At 45.6% G+C, this 22737-nt stretch overlaps 1 protein-coding gene across 1 annotated transcript in view; it reads left to right on the top strand.

Moving 5' to 3' along the window:
* Nucleotides 1-5929: 5929 nt before the first annotated feature.
* Nucleotides 5930-22737, top strand: part of PRPF3 (pre-mRNA processing factor 3) — a 32402-nt gene continuing 15594 nt past the window's right edge. Inside the window, exons 1-7 of the mRNA XM_017877865.1 lie at nucleotides 5930-6042; nucleotides 9336-9528; nucleotides 10182-10312; nucleotides 12738-12884; nucleotides 17748-17831; nucleotides 18045-18265; nucleotides 20358-20664. Coding sequence (XP_017733354.1) covers nucleotides 9384-9528; nucleotides 10182-10312; nucleotides 12738-12884; nucleotides 17748-17831; nucleotides 18045-18265; nucleotides 20358-20664 — 1035 coding nt within the window. The 5' untranslated portion in view covers nucleotides 5930-6042; nucleotides 9336-9383. The remainder of the gene's footprint in view (nucleotides 6043-9335; nucleotides 9529-10181; nucleotides 10313-12737; nucleotides 12885-17747; nucleotides 17832-18044; nucleotides 18266-20357; nucleotides 20665-22737) is intronic.

The following is a 22737-nucleotide window of genomic DNA, read 5'->3' as shown; positions in this document are numbered from 1 at the left end:
TTCCTTCCTCCCTCTGGATCTTTCCTCCTTCCTTTTCTGTCACCCAGGCTGGAGTGCGGTGGCATGATCACAGTTCACTGCCACCTTGATCTCTCAGGCTCAAGCTATACACCCGCCTTGGCCTCCCAAAGTGCTGGGATTATAAGCATGAGCCACTGCACCTGACCTCTTTTATTTTATTTTATTTTATTTTATTTTATTTTATTTTATTTTTATTTTTATAGTAGCCATCCTACTGGATGTGAAGTGGTATTTCCTTGTGGTTTTACTTTGCATTTCCCTAATAACTCATGCTGTGGAGCATCTTTCCGTGTGCTTATTTGCCATTTTTTGTCTTCTTTGAATATACATATATTCAAGTGTTTTGCCTGTTTTTGAATTAGGCTGTTTTGACCAGGCACGATGGCTTACCCCTGTAATCCCAGCAGTTTGGGAGGCTGAGGCCAGCAGATCACTTGAGGCCAGGAGTTCGAGACCAGCCTGGCCAACATGGCAAAACTCTGTCTCTACTAAATATACAGAAATTAGCCAGGCCTGGTGCCATGTGCCTGTAATTTCAGCTACTCGGGAGGCTGAGGCAGGAGAATTGCTTGAACCTGGGATGCAGGGGTTACAGTGACCTGAGATTGTGCTACTGCACTCCAGCCTGGGTGACTGAGCAGACTCTGTCTCAAAAAAAAAAAAAAAGAAAAAAAAATTAGGCTGTTTCGTTGTTGAGTTGTAAGTGTTCTTAATATATTCTGGATATTAATCTCTTGCAAATATTCTCTCACATTCTGTGGGCTGCCTTTTCATTCTGTTGATAGTGTCATTTAATGCACAAAACTTTAAATTTTGATGAAGTCCAATTCATCTGTTTTTCCTTTGTTTGACTGCATGTTTGGCATCATATCCAAGAAATTATCGCCAAATCCAATGTCATAAAGATATTCTCCTGTTCTCCTGTATTTTCCTCTAAGAGTTTTACAGTTATTGCTCTTTAGTTTTAGGTTTTTTTTGAGACAAGAGTCTCACCCTAGGCTGGTCACAGTGGCTCACATCTGTAATCCCAGCAGTTTGGGAGGCCAAGGCAGGCGGATCCCTTGAGGCCAGGAGTTGCAGACCAGCCTGACCAACATGGCGAAACCCGTCTCTACCAAAAATACACAAATTAGCCGGGCGTGATGGCAGGCGCCTGTAATTCCAGCTACTCGGGAGGCTGAGGCATGAGAATTGCTTGAAACTGGGAGGCAGAGGTTGCAGTGAGCCAAGATCGCACCAGTGCATTCCAGCCTGGGGCATACAGCGATACTGTGTCTCCAAAAAAAAAAAAGAAAGAATCTCACTCTGTGGCCCAGACTGGAGTGCAGTGGGACGATCTTGAGTTACTGCAACCTCTGCCTCCCACGTTCAAGAGATTCTAGTGCCTCAGCCTCCTGAGTAGCTGGGATTACAGGCATGCACCACCACGCCCAACTGATTTTTGTATTTTTAGTAGAGATGGGATTTTACCACGTTGGGCAGGCCGGTCTAGAGCTCCTGGCCCTGAGTGATCTATCTGCCTCAGCCTCCCAAAGTGCTGGGATTACAGATGTGAGCCACTGCACCCAGCCCTACATTTATTTATTTATTTGAGATAAAATCTCCCTCTGTCATCCAGGCTGGAGTGCAGTTGCATGGGATTATTGATGTGAGCCACTGCACCTAGCCCTACTTTTATGTATGAATTTATTTATTTGAGACAGGGTCTCCCTCTGTCATCCAGGCTGGAGTGCAGTTGCGTGATCCCAGCTCACTGCAACCTCTGCCTTCTGGGTTCAAGCGATTCTCCTGCCTCAGTTTCCCAAGTTGTTGGGACTACATGAGTGTGCCACCACACCTGGTGAATTTTTCTATTTTCAGTAGAGACTGGGATTGATTCACCATGTTGACCAGGCTGGTCTTGAACTCCTGACCTGACCTCAAGTCATCCTCCAGCCTCAGTCTCCCAAAATGCTGAAATTATAGGGGCAAGCCACTGTGCCCAACCCCTAGTTTTTGTATATTTCTTTTTTTTTCTTTTTTTGAGACGGAGTCTTGCTCTGTTGCCCAGGCTGGAGTGCAGTGGCGCGATCTCGGCTCACTGCAAGCTCCACCTCCTGAGTTCACGCCATTCTCCTGCCTCAGCCTCCTGAGTAGCTGGGACTACAGGCACCCACCACCGCGCCCGGCTAATTTTTTGTATTTTTAGTAGAGACAGGGTTTCACCGTGTTAGCCAGGATAGTCTCGATCTCCTGACCTTGTGATCCGCCCGCCTCGGCCTCCCAAAGTGCTGGAATCACAGGCGTGAGCCACTGTGCCCGGCTATATATTTCTTATATTTAGGTCTTAGATCCATTTTGAATTCATTTTTGTATATGGTATGAGGTAGGAGGTCCAACTTAACTCTTATGTATGTGGATATCTGCTTTTCCCAGCATCATTTGTTAAACAGACTGTCCCTTTCCCCATTTTGAATAGTCCTTGGCACCTTTGTCAAAAATCAAGCTGACCATGGCCAGGCGCAGGGGCTCATGCTGTAATCCCATCATTTTGGGAGGCTTGAGGCGGGCAGATCACGATGTCAGCGAGTTCAAGACCAGCTTGGCCAATATGGTGAAACCCTAATAAAAATAGCAAAAAAAACAAAAATTAACCGGCAATGGTGGCATGCACCTGTAGTTCCAGCTGAGGCAGGAGAATTGGCTGAACCCAGGAGGCGGAGGTTGCAGTGAGCCAAGATTGTGCCACTGCACTCCAGCCTGGGCAACAGAGGGAGACTCCGTTTGAAAAAAAAAAAAAGGGCCGGGCGCGGTGGCTCAAGCCTGTAATCCCAGCACTTTGGGAGGCCGAGACGGGCGGATCACGAGGTCAGGAGATCGAGACCATCCTGGCTAACATGGTGAAACCCCGTCTCTACTAAAAATACAAAAAAACTAGCCGGGCGACGTGGCGGGCGCCTGTAGTCCCAGCTACTCGGGGAGGCTGAGGCAGGAGAATGGCGTGAACCCGGGAGGCGGAGCTTGCAGTGAGCTGAAATCCGGCCACTGCACTCCAACCTGGGCGGCAGAGCGAGACTCCGTCTCAAAAAAAAAAAGGGCCGGGCACAGCGGCTCATGCCTGTAATCCCAGCACTTTGGGAGGCTGAGGCAGGTGAATCACCTGAGGTCGAGAGTTCGAGACCAGCCTGACCAACATGGAGAAACCCCATCTCTACTAAAAATATAAAATGAGGCTGGGCGTGGTGGCTCACGCGTGTAATCCCAGCGCTTTGGGAAGCCGAGGCGGGCAGATCACAAGGTCAGGTGATCGAGACCATCCTGGCTAACACGGTGAAACCCCGTCTCTACTAAAACTACAAGAAATTAGCTGGGTGTGGTGGCACGCGCTTGTAGTTCCAACTACTCGGGAGGCTGAGGCAGGAGAATCGCTTGAACCCGGGAGGCGGAGGTTACAGGGAATTGAGGTTGTGCCATTGAAGTCCAGCCTGGGCGACAGAGCGAGACTCCATCTCAAAAAAAAGAAGAAAAAGAAATACAAAACGAGCCTGGCTTGGTGGCGCTTGCCTGTAATCCCAGCTACTCCAGAGGCTGAGGCAGGAGAATTGCTTGAACCTGGGAGGCAGAGGTTGCCGTGAGCCAAATCGCGCCATTGTACTCCAGCCTGGCCAACAAGAGCGAAACTCCATTTCAAGAAAAGAAAAAAAAAAAATCAGCTGACCACATATGTGAGTGTTTATTCTGGGCTCTCTATGCTCCTTTTTTTTTTCTTTTTTTTTGAGACGGAGTCTCGCTCTGTCGAGAGACTGGAATGCAGTGGCGCAATCTTGGCTCGTTGCAACCTCCACCTCCTGCGTTCAAGCGATTCTTCTGCCTCAGCCTCCCAAGTAGCTGGGACTACAGGCACCTGCCACCACGCCCGGCTAATTTTTGTATTTTTAGGAGAGACGGGGTTTCACCATGTTGGCCAGCATGGTCTCGATCTCTTGGCCTCGTGATCCACCTGCCTCGGCCTCCCAAAATGCTGGGATTACAGGCATGAGCCACCCCGCGCCCGGCCCTCCATTCTCTTTGGTTGGTTTATATGCCTGTTCTTATGCCAGTACCACACTGTGTCTTACACATTACATTTAATCCTCATGATACCTTTTTGAAGTAGAGATTCTTATTCTATAATTGAGGAAACAATCTCAGAAAAAATTACCTGAAGGAAACACAGCTAGTAACTGGAAGGCTACAGTTTAAATGTATCCAATTCTAAAAATTGGAAATAAAATCAGTTTTGTTTTGTTGAAATGGAGTCTCCCTCTGTTGCCCAGGCTGCAGTGCAGTGGCGCGATCTTGGCTCACTGCCACCTTCACCTCCAGAGTTCAAGCAATTCTCTTGTCTAGGCCACCTGAGTAGCTGGGATTACAGGTGCCCGCTGCCACTCTCAGCTAATTTTTGCATTTTTTTAGGAGAGAGAGATTTTCACCATGTTGGGCAGACTGGTCTCAAACTCCTGACCTCAAGTGATCCACCTGCCTCGACCTCCCAAAATGTTGGGATTAAGCCACCACACCTGGCCTAAAATCAGTTTCTAGAAACACATTTCTCCACAGGGAATTGAACTCAGACTGTTAGAAGCACTAAAACAAAATAAATTTACAACAACCCTGCAACGTTGAAACTCATTAACCCATTCAACAAACTTTTTTGAGTGAATATTTTGTGAGACATTGGTGTTAGAAGCTGTATGTAGGTGGAGAAACTGACTTGTGAATAAGTTGAGCAGCATGTTCAAGCTCCCCCAACTGGTTCCTTCAGAGCCAGGCTTTATCCTGTTACCTCATGCTGCTCCATCAGGGAAGGTGGGGCTTGGTATGTACATTGTATCTTTAGATACAAAAATCTCCTACTATCTGGGGAATTTGAATAACCTCCCTGAAGAACAACTGCATCTTCTAGTGAGCCTACCACCAAGAAGACATTTTAGAATTTTAGTTTGGATAGTTTATAATATAAAAATAATGGAATTTTTTCCATTTCTCATATAAGAAATTGTGTCATAATACTGGACATCCTTTTTCCAAACTATCTTTGCCCACACACATGTTGTTACGATTTAAAGGGTCAGTAGGGGCCAGGCGTGCTGGTTCAAGCCTGAAATCCCAGCACTTTGGGAGGCCGAGGTGGGCGGATCACGAGGTCAAGAGATCGAGACCATCCTGGCCAACATGGTGAACCCTCGTCTCTACTAAAAATACAAAAGCTAGCTGGGCGTGGTGGTGCGCGCCTGTAGTCCCATCTACTCGGGAGGCGAAGTTTTAGTGAGCCGGGATAGCGCCAATGCACTCCAGCCTGACGACAGAGTGAGGCTCCGTCTCAAAAAAGAAAAAAAGAAAAAAAAAAAAAAGAAAAATAAAGGGTCAGTAGGTTAGAGCCTCATTTTGGAGAAAAGGAAATATATAGACCTATTGATAGAATGGAGAAAGCAATACTGGTAGGTCTCACTTGTCATTTATTGAGCCCAAAGTGCTGGGATTACAGGCGTGAGCCACGGCGCCCGGCCTGACACCACTATTAAATTAGGGAGAAAGGTTAAGGAGGGGTGGCTAATTCTAGTGATTACGACTGTGAAAGGGTTTACTTTCTACCAGAAAGACTGAACACAAACGCAGAAGCCTCGCTCTTCATTCTATCCGAAGTTTACCTTTGCGCACTTATTCTCCATATGAAGAAAACTGCAAGTAGCCCAATTTCCGCTTCAGTAAGTTAAAAACACTAACTTAGCAGAAATCTAGTTAATAGGTTTAGCTCGGGAAATAGAAAGCAAGAAACTTGCTCAAGGAAACTTTTCGGTTCTACGACGCATGCGTTCAGCCTCCAAGAAAGTGGCAAATACGGCTGCGCGAATTGCCGGCCCAGCCCTCCTTGGTCACGTGTTGGGAGACAGCGGCGTGGCGGCGGCCGTGGCGGTAGCGACGGCAGGCCGTAGGGCGGTCAGAAGGTTTCCGGTTCCGGTGTAACGTTCGGGCTCCGTCTCAGGGGCTGAAGTTTGTGAGGTGAGTAGTGGCCCCGGGCCCAGAGAGGGTAACTCCAGTCCGCGCGACTGTGGCCGGGGGCTCAGTCCAAGGGGAGGATCGAAGCGGGAGGGTTCAGCGGGAAGGAGTGTGAAAGGAGTACCTGGTTTGGTGGAAGAAGAGATTGGAATGAGATTGTTGAGAGGAAAAGGGCGGGGGCGGGAAGGAGACTGGGTAGGGAGACCAGCTCTGAGGTGAGGAGTTTGGGTAGAACAAGGTAGAGTAAGAGACTGGTTGGAGTGACGGAGAGTAAAAATAGAAGATTTGGGGCTGCAGAGGGAAACTCAGGTTCTAGCAAACAAGAGCACGGAGTAAGGAATTCCTTCAGAAGACTGGATTTGGATTCTGCTGCCTGCTCATTGAGAGATCATTGTACCTCGCTCTCCTTCCGCACCCCCATTACCCCTGCACCTCGCAGTTATTGTTGAGCATTTGATTAGTGACAAAGCTAATTACCGTTTGAAACTTTTCTGTCCATGGCTGTTTAGTTTGCACATCATCTTATGGAGGTAACAGTGGCACCTCATTTATTGCTTTGGGCTTTCAAATTGCTTATACTTTCTAGCCTATCATCCAATTCTAGTGGAATATGAGACCCGTTAAGGTGAGGACTCTTGTTAGTTTTGCTCACTGTTTTATGTATCCACTGCACTTAGTACATTGCTTGACACTTGGTGGTTAATAAATATTTATTGAATGAATTAAGATGTAAATATGGCAGTCCTCATTTTGTAAGATGAGTAAACTGTGGCTCCAAAGAATTAATTAACTTGCCTAAGGGCTTGTAAATGGTGGAACTCAGTGTCCCAACTGTTCTGTGTGAACTCTTGTTTTCACTTTCTGTGTCGTCTGGATATGCTGCTTTTGTGCAATACGTATGTAATATGTAGAAATTGGTAGGCTGTATGTTTACTCATTATGGGGTAATAGAGTCACCATTGAATTACTCACGTAACTTGTCACTGAGGCAGAAAATCTTTCAGTCTTAGTTTCATCACTTCAGTCTGCTAGCTTCCTTTGGATATACCAAAAGGGGTTTTTTTGGGGGCAAGTTTTTTTTTTTTTTTTTTTTTTTTGGGACGGAGTTTGGCTCTGTCGCCCAGGCTGGAGTACAGTGGCGTGATCTCGGCTAACTGCAAGCTCCACCTCCCAGGTTCACTCCATTCTCCTGCCTCAGCCTCCCGAGTAGCTGGAACTACAGGCGCCCACCACCACGCCCGGCTAATTTTTTGTATTTTTAGTAGAGACAGGGTTTCACCTTGTTAGCCAGGATGGTCTCGATCTCCTGACCTTGTGATCCGCCCGCCTCGGCCTCCCGAAGTGCTGGGATTACAGGCGTGAGCCACCGTGCCTGGCCAGCAGCAAGCCTTGTAGACTCTAGTATAGAAGCTAAACCTACCAAGAATGTAGAAGTTAATCAGACTGGATTTTTTGGAGAAAAGATGTCTTAAAACATCTTGAAAAACTGATTCCCAGATCTCTGATAAGTGGCACTGCTGGGAATAGCTGAACTTGGAAATTGAGGTCAGTGCAATTTATTGACTCCCATTTAGGCACTTTTTTTTTCCCCCGAGATGAAGTCTTGCTCTGTCGTCCAGGCTGGAGTGCAGTGGCGCAATCTCGGATCACTGCAACCTCCGCCTTCCAGGTTCAAGGGATTCTCCTGTCTCAGCCTCCGGAGTACCTGGGATTACAGGTGCAGGTCACCACACCCAGCTAATATTTGTATTTTTAATAGAGATGGGGTTTCACCATGTTGGCCAGGCTGGTCTCGAACTCCTGACGTCAGGTAATCCACCCGCCCCAGCCTCCCAAAGTGCTGGGATTACAGGCTGAGCCACTGCACCTGGCTTTCTATTTTTTTTTTTTTTTTTGGCGATACAGTTTAACTCTGTCGCCCAGGCTGGAATGCAGTGGCGTGATTTTGGCTCATGGCAACCTCCGCCTCCTAGGTTGAAGTGATTTTTCTGCCTCTGCCTTATGAGTAGCTGGGATTACAGGTGCCCACCACCTCGCCTGTCTGAGTTTTGTATTTTTAGTAGAGATGAGTGCAGTGGGTCATGCCTGTAATCCCAGCACTTTGGGAGGCCAAGGTGGGCAGATCACTTTAGGTAAGGAGTTACCTGGCCGATACGGTGAAACCGCGTCTTTACTAAAACTACAAAATTGGCCAGGCGTGGTGGTGCATGCCTGTAGTCCCAGCTACTCGGGAGGCTGAGGCAGGAGAATCACTTGAACCCAAGAGATGGAGGTTGCAGTGAACCAAGATTACGCCACTGCACTCCAGCCTTGGTGACAGAGTGAGACTCTGTCTCAAAAGAAAAATGAGCGTATTCTTTTCTGAGCTGAAGGATCATCAAGTCAGCTGATGGAGACCCTGTAGATTGAACATGATGATTATCTGTATGCAGAATTCCCACTGGGATGAATATGACCACAGAGAAATGGGACAGAACATTCTTAAGGATCATGAGATTTAATTTAATATCCAGGATGACTGACCTGGATAAACCCTGTTTTACTTGCATATCTTAAAAGAAGGGAGTCCTACATAAGTCAGGGTTGGGTTAGGGAATGCCTGCCTGGAAGTAGGAAGAATGGAGAAGCTGGCCTCTGGATGGGCTTTTTTAGTTTTGTTTTAGTGTTACTAGGTTTGCAAGTCCTTGTTGATATGACAGGATCAAGAAAGAAGCTAGAATTAATATCTCAGACGTAGCTTATTCACAGTTTATTTATTCCACAGATTTCATTGATCAACTTAAGAGTTAGAGTTAAAAATCAAATGGGATCTCTTTCTGCTTTGAGATAAGGTTCTTGGGGAAAATACTTGCCTTCAAATGAGTTGGAAGAACTTGTCTAGGGATTGAGAATAGGGATGGGGAATGCATTCCTGATGTACTAACCATTTCCCTGGATCACTTTAGTCTTTTTTTTTTTTTTTTTTTGAGCTGGAGTCTCACTCTGTCACCCAGGCTGGAGTGCAGTGGTGTGATCTTGGCTCATTGCAAGCTCCACCTCCCTGGTTATTCCCCTGCCTAAGACTCCGGAGTAGCTGGGATTACAGGCGCATGCTACCACGCCCAGCTAATTTTTTTGTATTTTTAGTAGAGACAGGATTTCACTCTGTTGGCCATACTGGTCCCTGACTCCTGACCTCAAGCAGTCCACCCACCTTGGCCTCTCAAAGTGCTGGAATTACAGGCATGAGCCACTGCACCCAACCCACTTTAGTCTTTTCTTATTCTCTAACTTGTCTCTCTCTTTTTTTTTTTTAGGTGTAGTATTGAGTCCAGTTTGAGCTATTGTTCTCTTTTTCCTGCACAATGGCACTGTCTAAGAGGGAGCTGGATGAGCTGAAACCATGGATAGAGAAGACAGTGAAGAGGGTCCTGGGTTTCTCAGAGCCTACAGTGGTCACAGCAGCATTGAATTGTGTGGGGAAGGGCATGGACAAGAAGAAGGCAGCCGGTATGTACCTTTCTGCATCTTTTGTCTTAACATACAGGGTGACCCCAAACACTGAACTTCCCCAAAATTCTCTCTGTTGGGAATATCTAAAAAAAGGGCAGGCCATATTTTATTTTCATCTGTATTATAATGAAAATAGGCTAAATAATAATTTGCTTTTTCTCTTATTGCTTATTTTTTATGTTATTTGTGATAGATTTTAAATCTTTGGCTACCATACTGAGTCACCTAAGTTAGATTTACTTAGGAAGTATGCTTAAGTCAGATAGGCATATTCAGATTCAGATTGACATCTCAACATATAAAAGTCTTTATGAAATACATAAAAAATCTTGAAAGAGGTAGATTTTGTTAATGGTAGTCTCCTACAACTTGCTATTTGGGAAAGGTTAGGGTGGTTATTCATCTTAAACTTGATGTTCCATGTAAACAGGTTGCTCTGACTGTACAACTTCCCACTCCAAAAAATTATAACTATTTTCACCCCATAGGGCAAGGTCATTCAATGTAAGAGAGATGGGAATCGTAGAAAAAAACTTAAAATTTGTTTCACTCCTGGGAATAAAATTCCGGTGTTGGTACCTGTTATAGGCCTACATATAGACTATGTAGTCTTACCTTTCCAATCCTACCACCGCCTTTCTTCCTGTCAGATCATCTGAAACCTTTTCTTGATGATTCTACTCTCCGATTTGTGGACAAACTCTTTGAGGCTGTGGAGGAAGGCCGAAGCTCTAGGCATTCCAAGTCTAGCAGTGACAGGAGCAGAAAACGAGAGCTAAAGGTAGGTTACAATTTACTGTCTAATGAGCTCAGGACTGTTTTGAATGGTAACAGAGTTGCTGAGCTTGCCAGTTCACACCTTGATATCCTCTATTTAGAGCAGCAAATGTTCAAGAGAGGTACTTAGACATTAAAGTAGGAGAGGTGAATTTGTGTCATCACCATCTGAACTACCTAAGTTCATGGGTTTAAATATCCAAATAAATAATTGGTAGCTTTGTCTTTTTTTAGATAACAGGAGTTTTGGTTCTCATGTTTCTCTATATTTCCTTTTTTTCCTTCTTACTGTTACCTATAAACTGATTGCTCTAAGATTTTATGTTTCATTTATTTGAGGCCTAATAAGTTGTTTTAGAATGTGACTCCGCTGGTACCTGAGCTGTAGACCTCATTGTTGCCTCTTTGTAGAGGTTTCTCTGCAATGCACTTGTAGATAGGATACCAAAAAAGTAACTATTATTTATTATATTCTTGAGAGCTTACCATTTGCTCTATGGCATATTGCTGGTCCTCTGGTGCCATAAGTGAAATCCTTGGAGGAGTTGTCGGTAGCCCCTTAACTACTACACTTTTTATTCTGTAGTTGCTGACTGATCCTGGCCTTTTTCAATATTAGCAGTATCAAGTAGTCTATCTTTCTACTCATTTCCCAGTATCTCTCTTTAGAAAAAAAAAAAATTCTGCGACTCCTATCAAACCTTCCAAAGTTCTTTTGATACCTTGGCTATCCCATTGCTTTTCCTGAGGGAAAAGAGTGAATATAATGTCTGCTTGGTCCCCTGGCCAGGCTATGGAACTAAAAAAAACCAGAGAGATTTGTGTCCTTTGTGTTTAGAGCATTGTAGGGTGATCAGAGGAGAGAGAGTGCTTGCCTTAAAACAGTTTGTAATTTGCCAGGCACTATGGCACGTGCCTGTAATCCCAGCTACCTGGGAAGCTGAGGCAAGAGGATCTCTTGAGCCGAGGAGTTGCAATTTAGAAGAGGCAGGGGTATCACAAAATATATATTTACGTATTATAAAATCTAAGTAGCAGTTTCATGTAAATTTTAGGGTTGGCTATAGAATTTCAGACTTATGTTGAATTTTGTTATATTTAAGGGGGAATGATTGAGCCACAGTATACACAGATCTGTACAGTGAAGATTATGTCACGACAGGGCATACTTTTTTTTTTTTTTTTTTGAGGCTGAGTCTCACTCTGTTGCCCAGGCTGGAGTGCAGTAGCACAATCTCGGCTCACTGCAACCTCCACCTTCCAGGTTCAAGTGATTCTCCTGCCTCAGCCTCCTGAGTAGCTGGGATTACAGGCACATGCCACCATGCCCGGTTAATTTTTGTATTTTTAGTAGAGATGGGGTTTCACCATGTTGATCAGGTTGATCTCGAACTCCTGACCTCATGATCCGCCCGCCTCGGCCTCCCAAAGTGCTGCAATTACAGGCATGAGCCACTGCATCTGACCAGTAGGGCATACTTCTGTATGATTGCTGAGGGCATGCTGTGAATGAAGTGACTACATTGGGTGGGATTAATAAAAATGGCTTCTTGAAGGAGGTGTCTAGATAGCTTTGGGATACGGGTCCCATTTTTGGTCCATTCAAGTCCCCACCCCACACAATATATTATGGGAGAGTCCTTTTTCTTGAACTGTAGGAGTTCCAGGAAGCGCTCGCCCCTGGCCGAGGATATGTCCTTGCAAAACACGAGCCCTCCTAGTGAAGAGGGGATGTCACCCAAAGCCTACCACCGGTGTGTACATTTGCTTTTTCCCATTGTCCCTTCCAGTTGGCCACTCTCGGTCCTGTTAAATTCACCTTGCAAATTAGTCATCATATTTGAGTTTCCATTGTTTGATGAAAACAAAGTGTTAATGGGGATTACTGAAGAAGAAAGAGAAAGCCCGTGTCCTGGAAGAGCTTAGACTTAGTTGGGAAAATTATACTAACATTGAAATACTTAACACTTGGCAAACAGAATATCAACAGTGTAATTTAACCTAATATGAACCAAGCTCTTACATGATAAGAGAATGTGAAACAAAAAGTTTAATCAGAGTGGGATAAGGTTGTAATGAGGAAAACTTCTTGGAGGAGGTGAGTTTTAGGCAGGATTTGGAACAGGGGTTGTGGAAAAGTTGAGAGAAATCATAAATGTGGGCAGTAGCATTTGCAAAGACTTTAAGATGGGAACATTTATAAGAACATGGGAATGAAATTTGTTTGACTGGAATAGGAGAATGTTGAAGTTGGGTGAGATGGTCCACTTGGTGGAGAGGCTAGTAGACCCTGCTTCTGGCAGGTGGCTATTTGCAAGGTTATGTCATATTCCCCTGGGAATAGCCAGAAACTGCTGGTAGGGGCTAGGATAATTCTCTTCTCCCCACGGGGAAGGATACAGCTTTTCTTTCATCTTGGGTTCCCTTAGGAGGTGTTTGGTGATGACTCTGAGATCTCTAAAGAATCATCAGGAGTAAAGAAGCGACGAATACCCCGTTTTGAGGAGGTGGAAGAAGAGCCAGAGGTGATCCCTGGGCCTCCATCAGAGAGCCCTGGCATGCTGACTAAGCTCCAGGTTAGTAATTAGGGACTGGAAGCAAAGTGGTTTTGTGAGTTGAAGAAGCAAAAGGTGCATGGGTCTGTATTTATTGTGATTTTTTTTTTTTTTTTTTTTTTTATGGAGTTTTGCTCTTATCACCCAGGCTGGAGTGCAGTGGTGCGATCTCAGCTCACTGCAACCTCTGCCTCCCGGGTTCAAGCGATTGTCCTGTCTCAGCTTCCCAAGTAGCTGGGATTACAGGTACCCGCCACCAAGCCCGGCTAATTTTTGTATTTTTAGTAGAAACGGGGTTTCAACATCTTGGCCAGGCTGGTCTTGAACTCCTGATTTCAGGTGATGTGCTCGCCTCGGCCTCTCAAAGTGCTAGGATTACAGGAGTGAGCCACTGTGCCCGGCTTATTTTTTGTATTTCTTGTAGTAGAGGCAGGGTTTCACCGTGTTGGGTAGGCTGGTTTCGAACTTCTGACCTCAGGTCATCTGCCCACCTTGGCCTCCCAGAGTGCTGGGATTACAGGCGGGAGCCAGCGTGCCTCACCTTATTGTGATCTTGATTTAAATTAGTGTTTAGCATTTGAGGAAGCTTTTTTTTTTTTTGAGATGGAGTTTCACTCTGTTGCCCATGCTGAAACGTAGTGGTGTGATCTCAGCTCACGGCAACCTCCACCTCCCAGGTTTAAGTGATTCTTCTGCCTCAGCCTCCGGACTAGTTGGGACTACGTGCGCACACCACTACGCCTGGCTAATTTCTGTATTTTTAGTAGAAACGGTGTTTTGCCATGTTGGCCAGGCTGGTCTGGAACTCCTGGCCTCAAGTGATCTGCCACCTCAGCCACCCAAACGGCTGGGATTACAGGTGTGAGCCACCGCGCGAGGCCAGCATTTGGGAAAATTTTATTTCTTGCTTTATGTTTTAGCATTCTTTGATTTGACCAGGAGTATTCCAGGTAAGGGTATTGAAATTGCCATTTACTGTGGCAAGCAAGGTGTGTTATGTACGTTATTTGCCTAATTACCTACGTCACTGAGTCATTGAGAAAATTAAATGAAATGATTAGAACTCATCTCGATGACAGAGGAGAATTTCCAAACATAATGCAAAGAAGATATAATCCACTAGTAAATAATTTTAAGTTGACTTTGTATTTTTTTTAACAGGAAATATTTGTGTTTTTTCAATTGATAGTGTTAAATAATTTTGATACCACATGAACAATAAATGTTTACCATTTAATATTTGAGGGGGGTAATAGAACATATACAGAAATATGGATGGGTGGATTTGCATATATGTGATATTTACAGAAGGAAAGAAATGGGTGTTTTTTTTTTTGGAGATGTCTTTCTCTGTCACTCAGGCTGGAGCACGATGGTGCATTCTCGGTTCACTGCAGCCTCCGCCTCCCAGGTTCAAGTGATTCTCCTATCTCAGCCCCTCAAGTAGCTGGGACTATGGGCTTGTGCCACCATACATAGCTAATTTTGTATTTTTAGTAGAGATGGGGTTTCACCATGTTAACCAGACTGGTCTGGAACTCCTGACCTCAAGTGATCTGCCTCCCAAAGTGCTGGGATTACAGGCGTGAGCCACCATGTCTAGCCTGTTTTTGTTTTTCAGGCAAGGTCTCACTCTGTCCTCCAGCCTGGAGTTCAGTGGCGAGATCTTGGCTTACTGCAACCTCTGCCTCCCGGGCTTGAGTGAGTAGCTGGGACTACAGGCCACCATGCCTGGCTGATATTTGTATTTTTTGTAAAAGTGGAGTTTTGGGCCGGGCGCGGTGGCTCAAGCCTGTAATCCCAGCACTTTGGGAGGCCGAGATGGGCGGATCACGAGGTCAGGAGATCGAGACCACCCTGGCTAACACGGTGAAACCCCGTCTCTACTAAAATACAAAAAAAAACTAGCCGGGCGAGGTGGCGGGCGCCTGTAGTCCCAGCTACTCGGGAGGCTGAGGCAGGAGAATGGCGTAAACCCGGGAGGCGGAGCTTGCAGTGAGCTGAGATCTGGCCACTGCACTCCAGTCCGGGCGACAGAGCGAGACTCCGCCTCAAAAAAAAAAAAAAGTGGAGTTTTGCCTCGTTGCCCAGGCTGGTCTTGAGCTCCTGGGCTGAAACGATCCTCTTGCCTCTGCCTCCCAAAGTGCTGGACTTACAGGTGTGAGCTACCACGCCCAGCTGATTATTTTCTTTTCTTTTTTTTCTTTTTGAGATGGAGTCTCGCTCTGTCACTTAGGCTGGAGTGTAGTGGCACGATCTCAACTCACTGCAACCTCCACCTCCTGGGTTCACGCCATTCTCCTGCCTCAGTCTCCTGAGTAGCTGGGACTACAGGCATGTACTACCACGCCCGACTAATTTTTTGTATTTTTAGTAGAGACGGGGTTTTACCATGTTAGGATGGTCTCGATCTCCTGACCTTGTGATCCCCCCGCCTCGGCCTCCCAAAGTGCTGGGATTACAGGCATGAGCCACTGTGCCTGGCCTGATGATGTTTTTTATGGAGAATAGGGATGGATGTATTCACAATATATCCTTTTGCAATTTTTCTTTTTTTTTTTGAGACGGAGTCTTGCTCTGTCACCCAGGCTGGAGTGCAATGGCGTGATCTCGGCTCACTGCAACCTCTGCCTTCTGGGTTCAAGCTATTCTTCTGCCTCAGCCCCCCAAGTAGCTGGGATTACAGGTGCACACCACCACGCCTGGCTAATTTTTTTGTATTTTTAGTAGAGGCGGGATTTCACCATGTTGGTCAGGCTAGTCTTGTACTCCTGAGCTCGTGATCCGCCTGCCTTGGCCTCCCAAAGTGCTGGTATTACAGACGTGAGTCACCGGCCCGGCCTGTAATTTTTCATTTTATTATCTTATTTCATTTTATTTTTTGAGACAGAGTCTCACTCTTGCACTGTTGCCCAGGCTGGAGTGCAGTGGTGCAATCTCAGCTCACTGCAGCCTCCGCCTCTTGGATTCAAGCAGTTCTCCTGTCTCAGCCTCCTAAGTAGCTGGGATTACAGGTGTGCATCACCATGCCCAGCTAATTTTTGTATTTTTAGTAGAGACTAAATTTAGTTTCACCATGTTGGGCAGGCTGGTCTCAAACAACTGACCTCGTGATCCACCTACCTCGACCTCCCAAAGTGCTGGGATTACAGGCGTGAGCCACTGCGCCCAGCACTGTACTTTTTTATTTTTTTGTTTTCTTTCTTTTTTTTTTTTTTTTTTTTTGAGACGGAGTCCTCGCTCTGTCGCCCAGGCTGGAGTGGCAGTGGCCGGATCTACAGCCTCACTGCAAGCTCCGCCTCCGGGTTTACGCCATTCTCCCTGCCTCAGCCTCCTGAGTAGCTGGGGACTACAGGCCGCCCGCACCAACGCGTCCGCTCCGGCCCTAGTTTTTTTTGCATTTTTTAGTAGAACGGGGGTTTTGTCAGCCGTGTTAGCCCAGGATGGTCTCGATCTCCTGACCTCGTGATCCGCGGTCTCGGCCCTCCAACTGCTGGGACTCACACGGCGCGCGGCTTGAGCCACCGCGCCCGGCCTATTTTTTTATTTTCTTATTTATTTATTTAGAGATGGAGTCTCTCTCTTGCCCAGGCGGGAGTGCAGTGGCATGGTCTTGGCTAACTATAACCTCTGCCTTCTGTGTTCAAGCAATTCTCCTGCCTCAGCCTCCTGAGTAGCTGGCATTACAGGCACCCACCACCACACCTGGCTAATTTTTGTATTTTTACTAGAGATGGTGTTTCACCGTATTAGCCAGGCTGTTCTTCAGCTCCTGACCTCAAGTGATTCACCCACCTCAGCCTCTCAAAGTGCTGGGATTATAGGTGTGAGCCACCATGCCTGACCCTTCTGTAATTTTTGAATTTTGAGTATCACCTATTCAAGAAAAAATGTTAAAGACAAATTTTAAAATATCTGGAAGCTCTTTTGCAAAACGCAAGAGGAGTTGTTTGACTATACCCTCAAAACTTATCATTTTGAACTTCTTTAGGACAGAAGGGGTTTATAGAGACTAGGGAGCAGGTCTTTGCACCATCGTCTCTTGTTTCCCAAACTAGTAGTTCAAGTACTAATATCATGATTTTTTAAAAAAAATTAAGTATAGGCTGGGAGCAATGGCTCACGCCTTTCATCCCAATACTTTGGGAGGCCAAGGCAGGCGGATAAGGGGATTGAGACCATCCTGGCTAACAGGGTGAAACCCTGTCTCTACTAAAAATACAAAATCCCTCCTGGCTAACAGGGTAAAACCCCGTCTCTACTAAAAATACAAAAAATTAGCCGAGTGTAGTGGTGGGCGCCTGTAGTCCCATCTACTTGGGAGGCTGAGGCAGGAGAATGGCGTGAACCCGGGAGGCAGAGCTTGCAGTGAGCCAAGATCGCGCCACTGCACTCCAGCCTGGGCCACAGAGTGAGACTCCGTCTCAAAAATAAAAATAAAAAAATTAAGCATAATATTTTGTGTAGGTTCTGTTAGGTTTGCATGCATTATTTAAGTGGTTACAATAGACCTGTAAGGTAGGTACTGTTTTTTTTTTCCCTTTTAGATGCTTAGGAAGTTTAGAGACTAAGTTCCTTATCCAAGATAACAAAGGCATTAAGTGTCAGAGTTAAGATTCAAACTCAGGTTTCTCTGACTCCAGAGTCTCAATCATCACACTGTATTGCTACCTAATATGCCAATCTTGCCTTAGGGACTTGGGTTGAAAAATTCCAGTGCACACTTTTATCTTGACTAAATTTTTTGCACTATGGTAGGCAGTATGTGGTATATTCAAAAAATTTTAAGTGTCTAGACCTGAGAGCCTTGTGTGTTTAAAAACCTGAATGGGAGAAGTAAAGAGGAGAAATTAACAGTTTTTCAATTTTTTTCCTCGAGAGCAGATCAAACAGATGATGGAGGCAGCAACACGACAAATCGAGGAGAGGAAAAAACAGCTGAGCTTCATTAGCCCCCCTACACCTCAGGTATTGTGTCTAGATTACTCTGAAAACAATAGTCTTTGACACAGAATTTCTTGCCATCCACTCAAAATGAGAGACCAGAAGAGGTGACTGCATGTTTCACTTCATAATCATCTACTACAGTCTACCATGATGTGTGTGTGTGTATCTGTGTGTATGCATGTGTATTTGTCTGCCTGTCTTAATGCCTCTGATTTCTTTTACTCTATCTCACAGCCAAAGACTCCTTCTTCTTCCCAACCAGAGCGACTTCCAATTGGCAACACTATTCAACCCTCCCAGGCTGCCACTTTCATGAATGATGCCATTGAGAAGGCAAGGAAAGCAGCTGAACTACAAGCTCGAATCCAAGCCCAGCTGGCACTGAAGCCAGGACTCATCGGCAATGCCAACATGGTGGGCCTGGCTAATCTCCATGCCATGGGCATTGCTCCCCCGTGAGTGTCTATTTCATGGAATACCTTTTCATTTCTGAAGTTTGAGAAGCAATAAATACCTTTGAATGTTACTGATCTGCATGGGCGCAGTGCCTCAGGCCTGTGATCCTAGCACTTTGGGAGGCCGAGGTAGGTGGATCACCTGAGGTCAGGAGTCAGGAGTTTGAGACTAGCCTGACCAATATGATGAAACCCCATCTCCACTAAAAATACAAAAATTAGCTGATGGCCGGGCGCGGTGGCTCAAGCCTGTAATCCCAGCACTTTGGGAGGCCGAGACGGGCGGATCACGAGGTCAGGAGATCGAGACCATCCTGGCTAACCCGGTGAAACCCCGTCTCTACTAAAAAAATACAAAAAACTAGCCGGAGGAGGTGGTGGGCGTCTGTAGTCCCAGCTACTCGGGAGGCTGAGGCAGGAGAATGGCGTAAACCCAGGAGGTGGAGCTTGCAGTGAGCGAGATCCGGCCACTGCACTCCAGCCTGGGTGACAGAGCCAGACTCCGTCTCAAAAAAAAAAAAAAAAAAAAAAATTAGCTGGACGTGGTGGTGCATGCCTGTTATCCCAGCTACTTGGGAGGCTGAGGCAGGAGATCACTTGAATCCAGGAGGCAGAGGTTGCAGTGAGCTGAGATCGTGCCACTGCACTCCAGCCTGGGTGACAGGGAGACTCTGGCTCAGAAACAACAACAACAACAAAATTACTGATCCTCTTTTTCCACAGAACTTAGATCATTTCTCACAGTTCCATATTTCTTATGTGTGATTGATTAACCAGTTGAATTTTTTCTCTTGGCTTCCCTGTTGTTGCAGGGTTTATTATCTTCTTATGATTGATATAACTGAGATTAAGGTTATTCTTCTGATATTGGAGCTCTGAATAGAGCCAGGTTTCCTTCCTGGTTTCAAACTCAGATTTATCCATTAAACCACGTTGTGTGAGATCAGATCTGAGGTTCCTCTGCAACTGGTCAAAGATGTTACACTTTTGTTTTTTAGCATCTACAGTTGGTCTGTCATCCCATGACTGATGTAAGAATTCAGGGATAAAAAAGATAGGATTATAAATTCATATAATTTATAAACTCATTTCATTTGGTTGTCCTATATACTAAAATATCTACTTTGATATTTTTAATCAAGATGTTATTGGCAGGTCGTGGTGACTCACACTTGTAATCGCAGCGCTTTGGGAGGCTGAGACTGGCAGATTGCTTGAGTTCAGGAGTTCAAGACCAGCCTAGGCAACATGGCAAAACCCCATCTCTCTAAAAAATACAACAATTAGCCAAGCATGGTAGAGCATACCTGTAGTTCCAGCTGCTTAGGAGACTGAGGTGGGAGAATTTCTTTGAGCCTGGGAGGTTGAGGTTGCAATGAGCTGTGATTGTGGCACTATACTTTAGCCTGGGCAACAGAGTAAGACCATGTCTCAAAAAAAAGATGGTATTACTCACGGATGAGATTGTTCCCTAGAGTTATTTTATCGTTTTTTTTTTTTTTTTTTTTTGAGAGGGAGTCTCACTCTGTTGCCCAGGCTGGAGTACAGTGGTGTGATCTCGGCTCCCTGCAACCTCCACTTCTTGGGTTCAAGGAATTCTACCTTAGCCTCCCAAGTAGCTGGGACTACAGGTGCCCGTCTAAATTTTGTATTTTTTGTAGAGATGGGGTTGCACTATGTTGCCAAGGCTGGTCTCGAACTCCTGGGCTCAAGCGATCCACCTGCCTCAGCCTCCCAAAGTGCTGGGATTACAGTGTGAGCCACCACGCCCGTCCATCCAAATAACTCTTACAGAGAAGGCACTGCACCCTCAACTTCCTGGGCTCAAGTGACCCTTCTCAACCCCCTGAATAGCTGGGACCAAAGGTATATGCCACCATACCCAGCTAATTTTAAATTTTTTGTTGAGATGGGATCTCCTTGTGTTGCCCAGATTGGTCTCTAACTCCTGGGCTCAAGTGATCCCTCTGCCTTGGCCTCCCAAAATGCTGTAGTTCTAGGCTTCAGCCACCACACCTGGCTTTATTTTGTTTGTTTTTTGTTTGCCTTAATGTTCCATACAGGATTTATTTCTTTGCGGGCTATTTTTCAGGAAGGTGGAGTTAAAAGACCAAACGAAACCTACACCACTGATCCTGGATGAGCAAGGGCGCACTGTAGATGCAACAGGCAAGGAGATTGAGCTGACACACCGCATGCCTACTCTGAAAGCCAATATTCGTGCTGTGAAGAGGGAACAATTCAAGCAGCAACTAAAAGAAAAGCCATCAGAAGACATGGAATCCAATACCTTTTTTGACCCCCGAGTCTCCATTGCCCCTTCCCAGCGCCAGAGACGCACTTTTAAATTCCACGACAAGGGCAAATTTGAGAAGATTGCTCAGCGATTACGGACAAAGGTATCTGGCTTATAGTATAACACAGAATTTAGAAAAAGTTAAGAAGCTGACAGGAAAACATTGTTAAATCTCTATGTTCTAGGAAATTAGATAAATAGGTCATTTAAAGCAGCAATCCTCAACCTTTTTGGCATCAGGGACTCATTTCATGGAAGACAATTTTTCCCCTGGAGTAAGGATGGTTTTGTGATGGTTCAAGCACATTACCTTTATTGTGTACTTTATCATTATTACTATTTTCGAGATGGAGTTTTGCTCTTGTTGCCCAGGCTGGAATGCAATGGCATGATCTCGGCTTACTGCAACCTCTGCCTCTCAGGTTCAAGTGATTCTCCTTCCTCAGCCTCCCGAGTAGCTGGAATTACAGGCATGCACAACCACGCCTGACTTATTGTGTATTTTTGGTAGAGATGGGATTTCTCCATGTTAGTCAGGCTGGTCTTGAACTCCTGACGTCAGGTGATCTGCCCACCTTGTCCTCCCAAAGTGCTGGGATTACAGGCGTGAGCCACCACACCCGCCTTTTTTGGCAGGGGAGGGGGGACGGAGTCTTGCACTGTTACCTGGGCTGGAGTGCAGTGGTGCAATCTCAGCTCACTGCAACCTCCACCTCCTGGGTTCGAGCCATTCTCCTGCTTCAGCCTCCTGAGTAGCTGGGACTACAGGTGTGCGCCACCATGCCTGACTAATTTTTTGTATTTTTAGTAGAGACAGGGTTTCACTGTGTTGGCCTGGCTGGTCTTAAACTCCTGACCTTGTGGTCTGCCTGCCTTGACCTCCCAAAGTGCTGGGATTACAGGCGTGAGCCACTGTGCTGACTTCTATTATTATTTTATTTTAATATATGATGAAATAATTATATAACTCACCATAATCTAAAATCATTGGGAGCCTTGAGTTTGTTTTCCTGCTGAGACGGTCCCATCTGGGTGTGATGGGAGACAGTGACAGATCATTAGGCCTTAGATTCTCATAAGGAATGTGCAACACAGCCCCCTCGCACCCTCGCATGTGCAGTTCACAATAGGGTTCGCTCACCTATGAGAATCTAATGCCACCGCGGATCTGACAGGAGGTGGAGCTCAGACCATAATACAGGTAATAGGGAGCAATTGTAAGTACAGATGAAACTTTGTTGGTTTGCCTGCTGCTCACCTCCTGCTGTATAGCCCAGTTCCTAAAAGGCCACAGACTGGTGGGTTGGGGACCCCTGATTTAAAGCAATGAACAATTTGAAAATATGCCGGACGAGGTGGCTCAAGCCTGTAATCCCAGCGCTTTGGGAGGCTGAGGTGGGTGTATCACAAGGTCAGGTGCTCGAGACCAGCCTGCCCAACATGGTGAAACCCTGTCTCTACTAAAAATACAAAAATTAGCCGAGCGTGGTGGCGGGCGCCTGTAATCCTAACTACTTAGGAGGCTGAGGCAGGAGAATCACTTGAAATTGGAAGGTGGAGGTTGCAGTGAGCCGAGATCGCACTACTACACTCCTGCCTGAGCGAAAGAGCGAAACTCCGTCTCAGAAAAAAAATTTTAAGCAGATTTTACTTCCTAATTAGTTTCTACATAAGTGGAAATATTATTAAATTGAGTTTGAAAATTCTTCACATACAACTAAGTGGAGGGAAACAATTTGAAACATTCTGACTGACTGAGGAAGACTTGCCTGGAGTTAAAATTTCCTGCAGACAGTACACCTGGAGAGTTGAATTGATTGTATATTGAATGACCTTTGCCTTCTTTTTATCCTCTCAAAGTGAAGTTTTCATAAAATTCTATTTCTGTGTATTTACTGTAGGCATATACTGTGGAGTGAAGGGAGAGGGTGAAGGTGAGGATCTATGAAAATGAACTAAATAAATGATAAAGCAGAACAACTCCTTTCTAAACTTTCAGAATGAACTTGTTGCATTAGGTGTAAAGAGTTCAAAGGGGAAATGTTTTAAAATTTGGGATTATTGGCCAGGCGTCGTGACTCACACCTAAAATCCCAGCACTTTGGGAGGCCGAGGTGGGCGGATCACGAGGTCAGGAAATTGAGACCATCCTGGCTAACACGGTGAAACCCCTTCT

The sequence above is a fragment of the Rhinopithecus bieti genome, unplaced genomic scaffold (genome assembly GCF_001698545.2).
Source record: "Rhinopithecus bieti isolate Rb0 unplaced genomic scaffold, ASM169854v2 scaffold_10548, whole genome shotgun sequence".
NCBI classification, from domain to species: Eukaryota; Metazoa; Chordata; class Mammalia; order Primates; family Cercopithecidae; genus Rhinopithecus; species Rhinopithecus bieti.
This window is presented reverse-complemented; position numbering and strand designations above follow the sequence as displayed.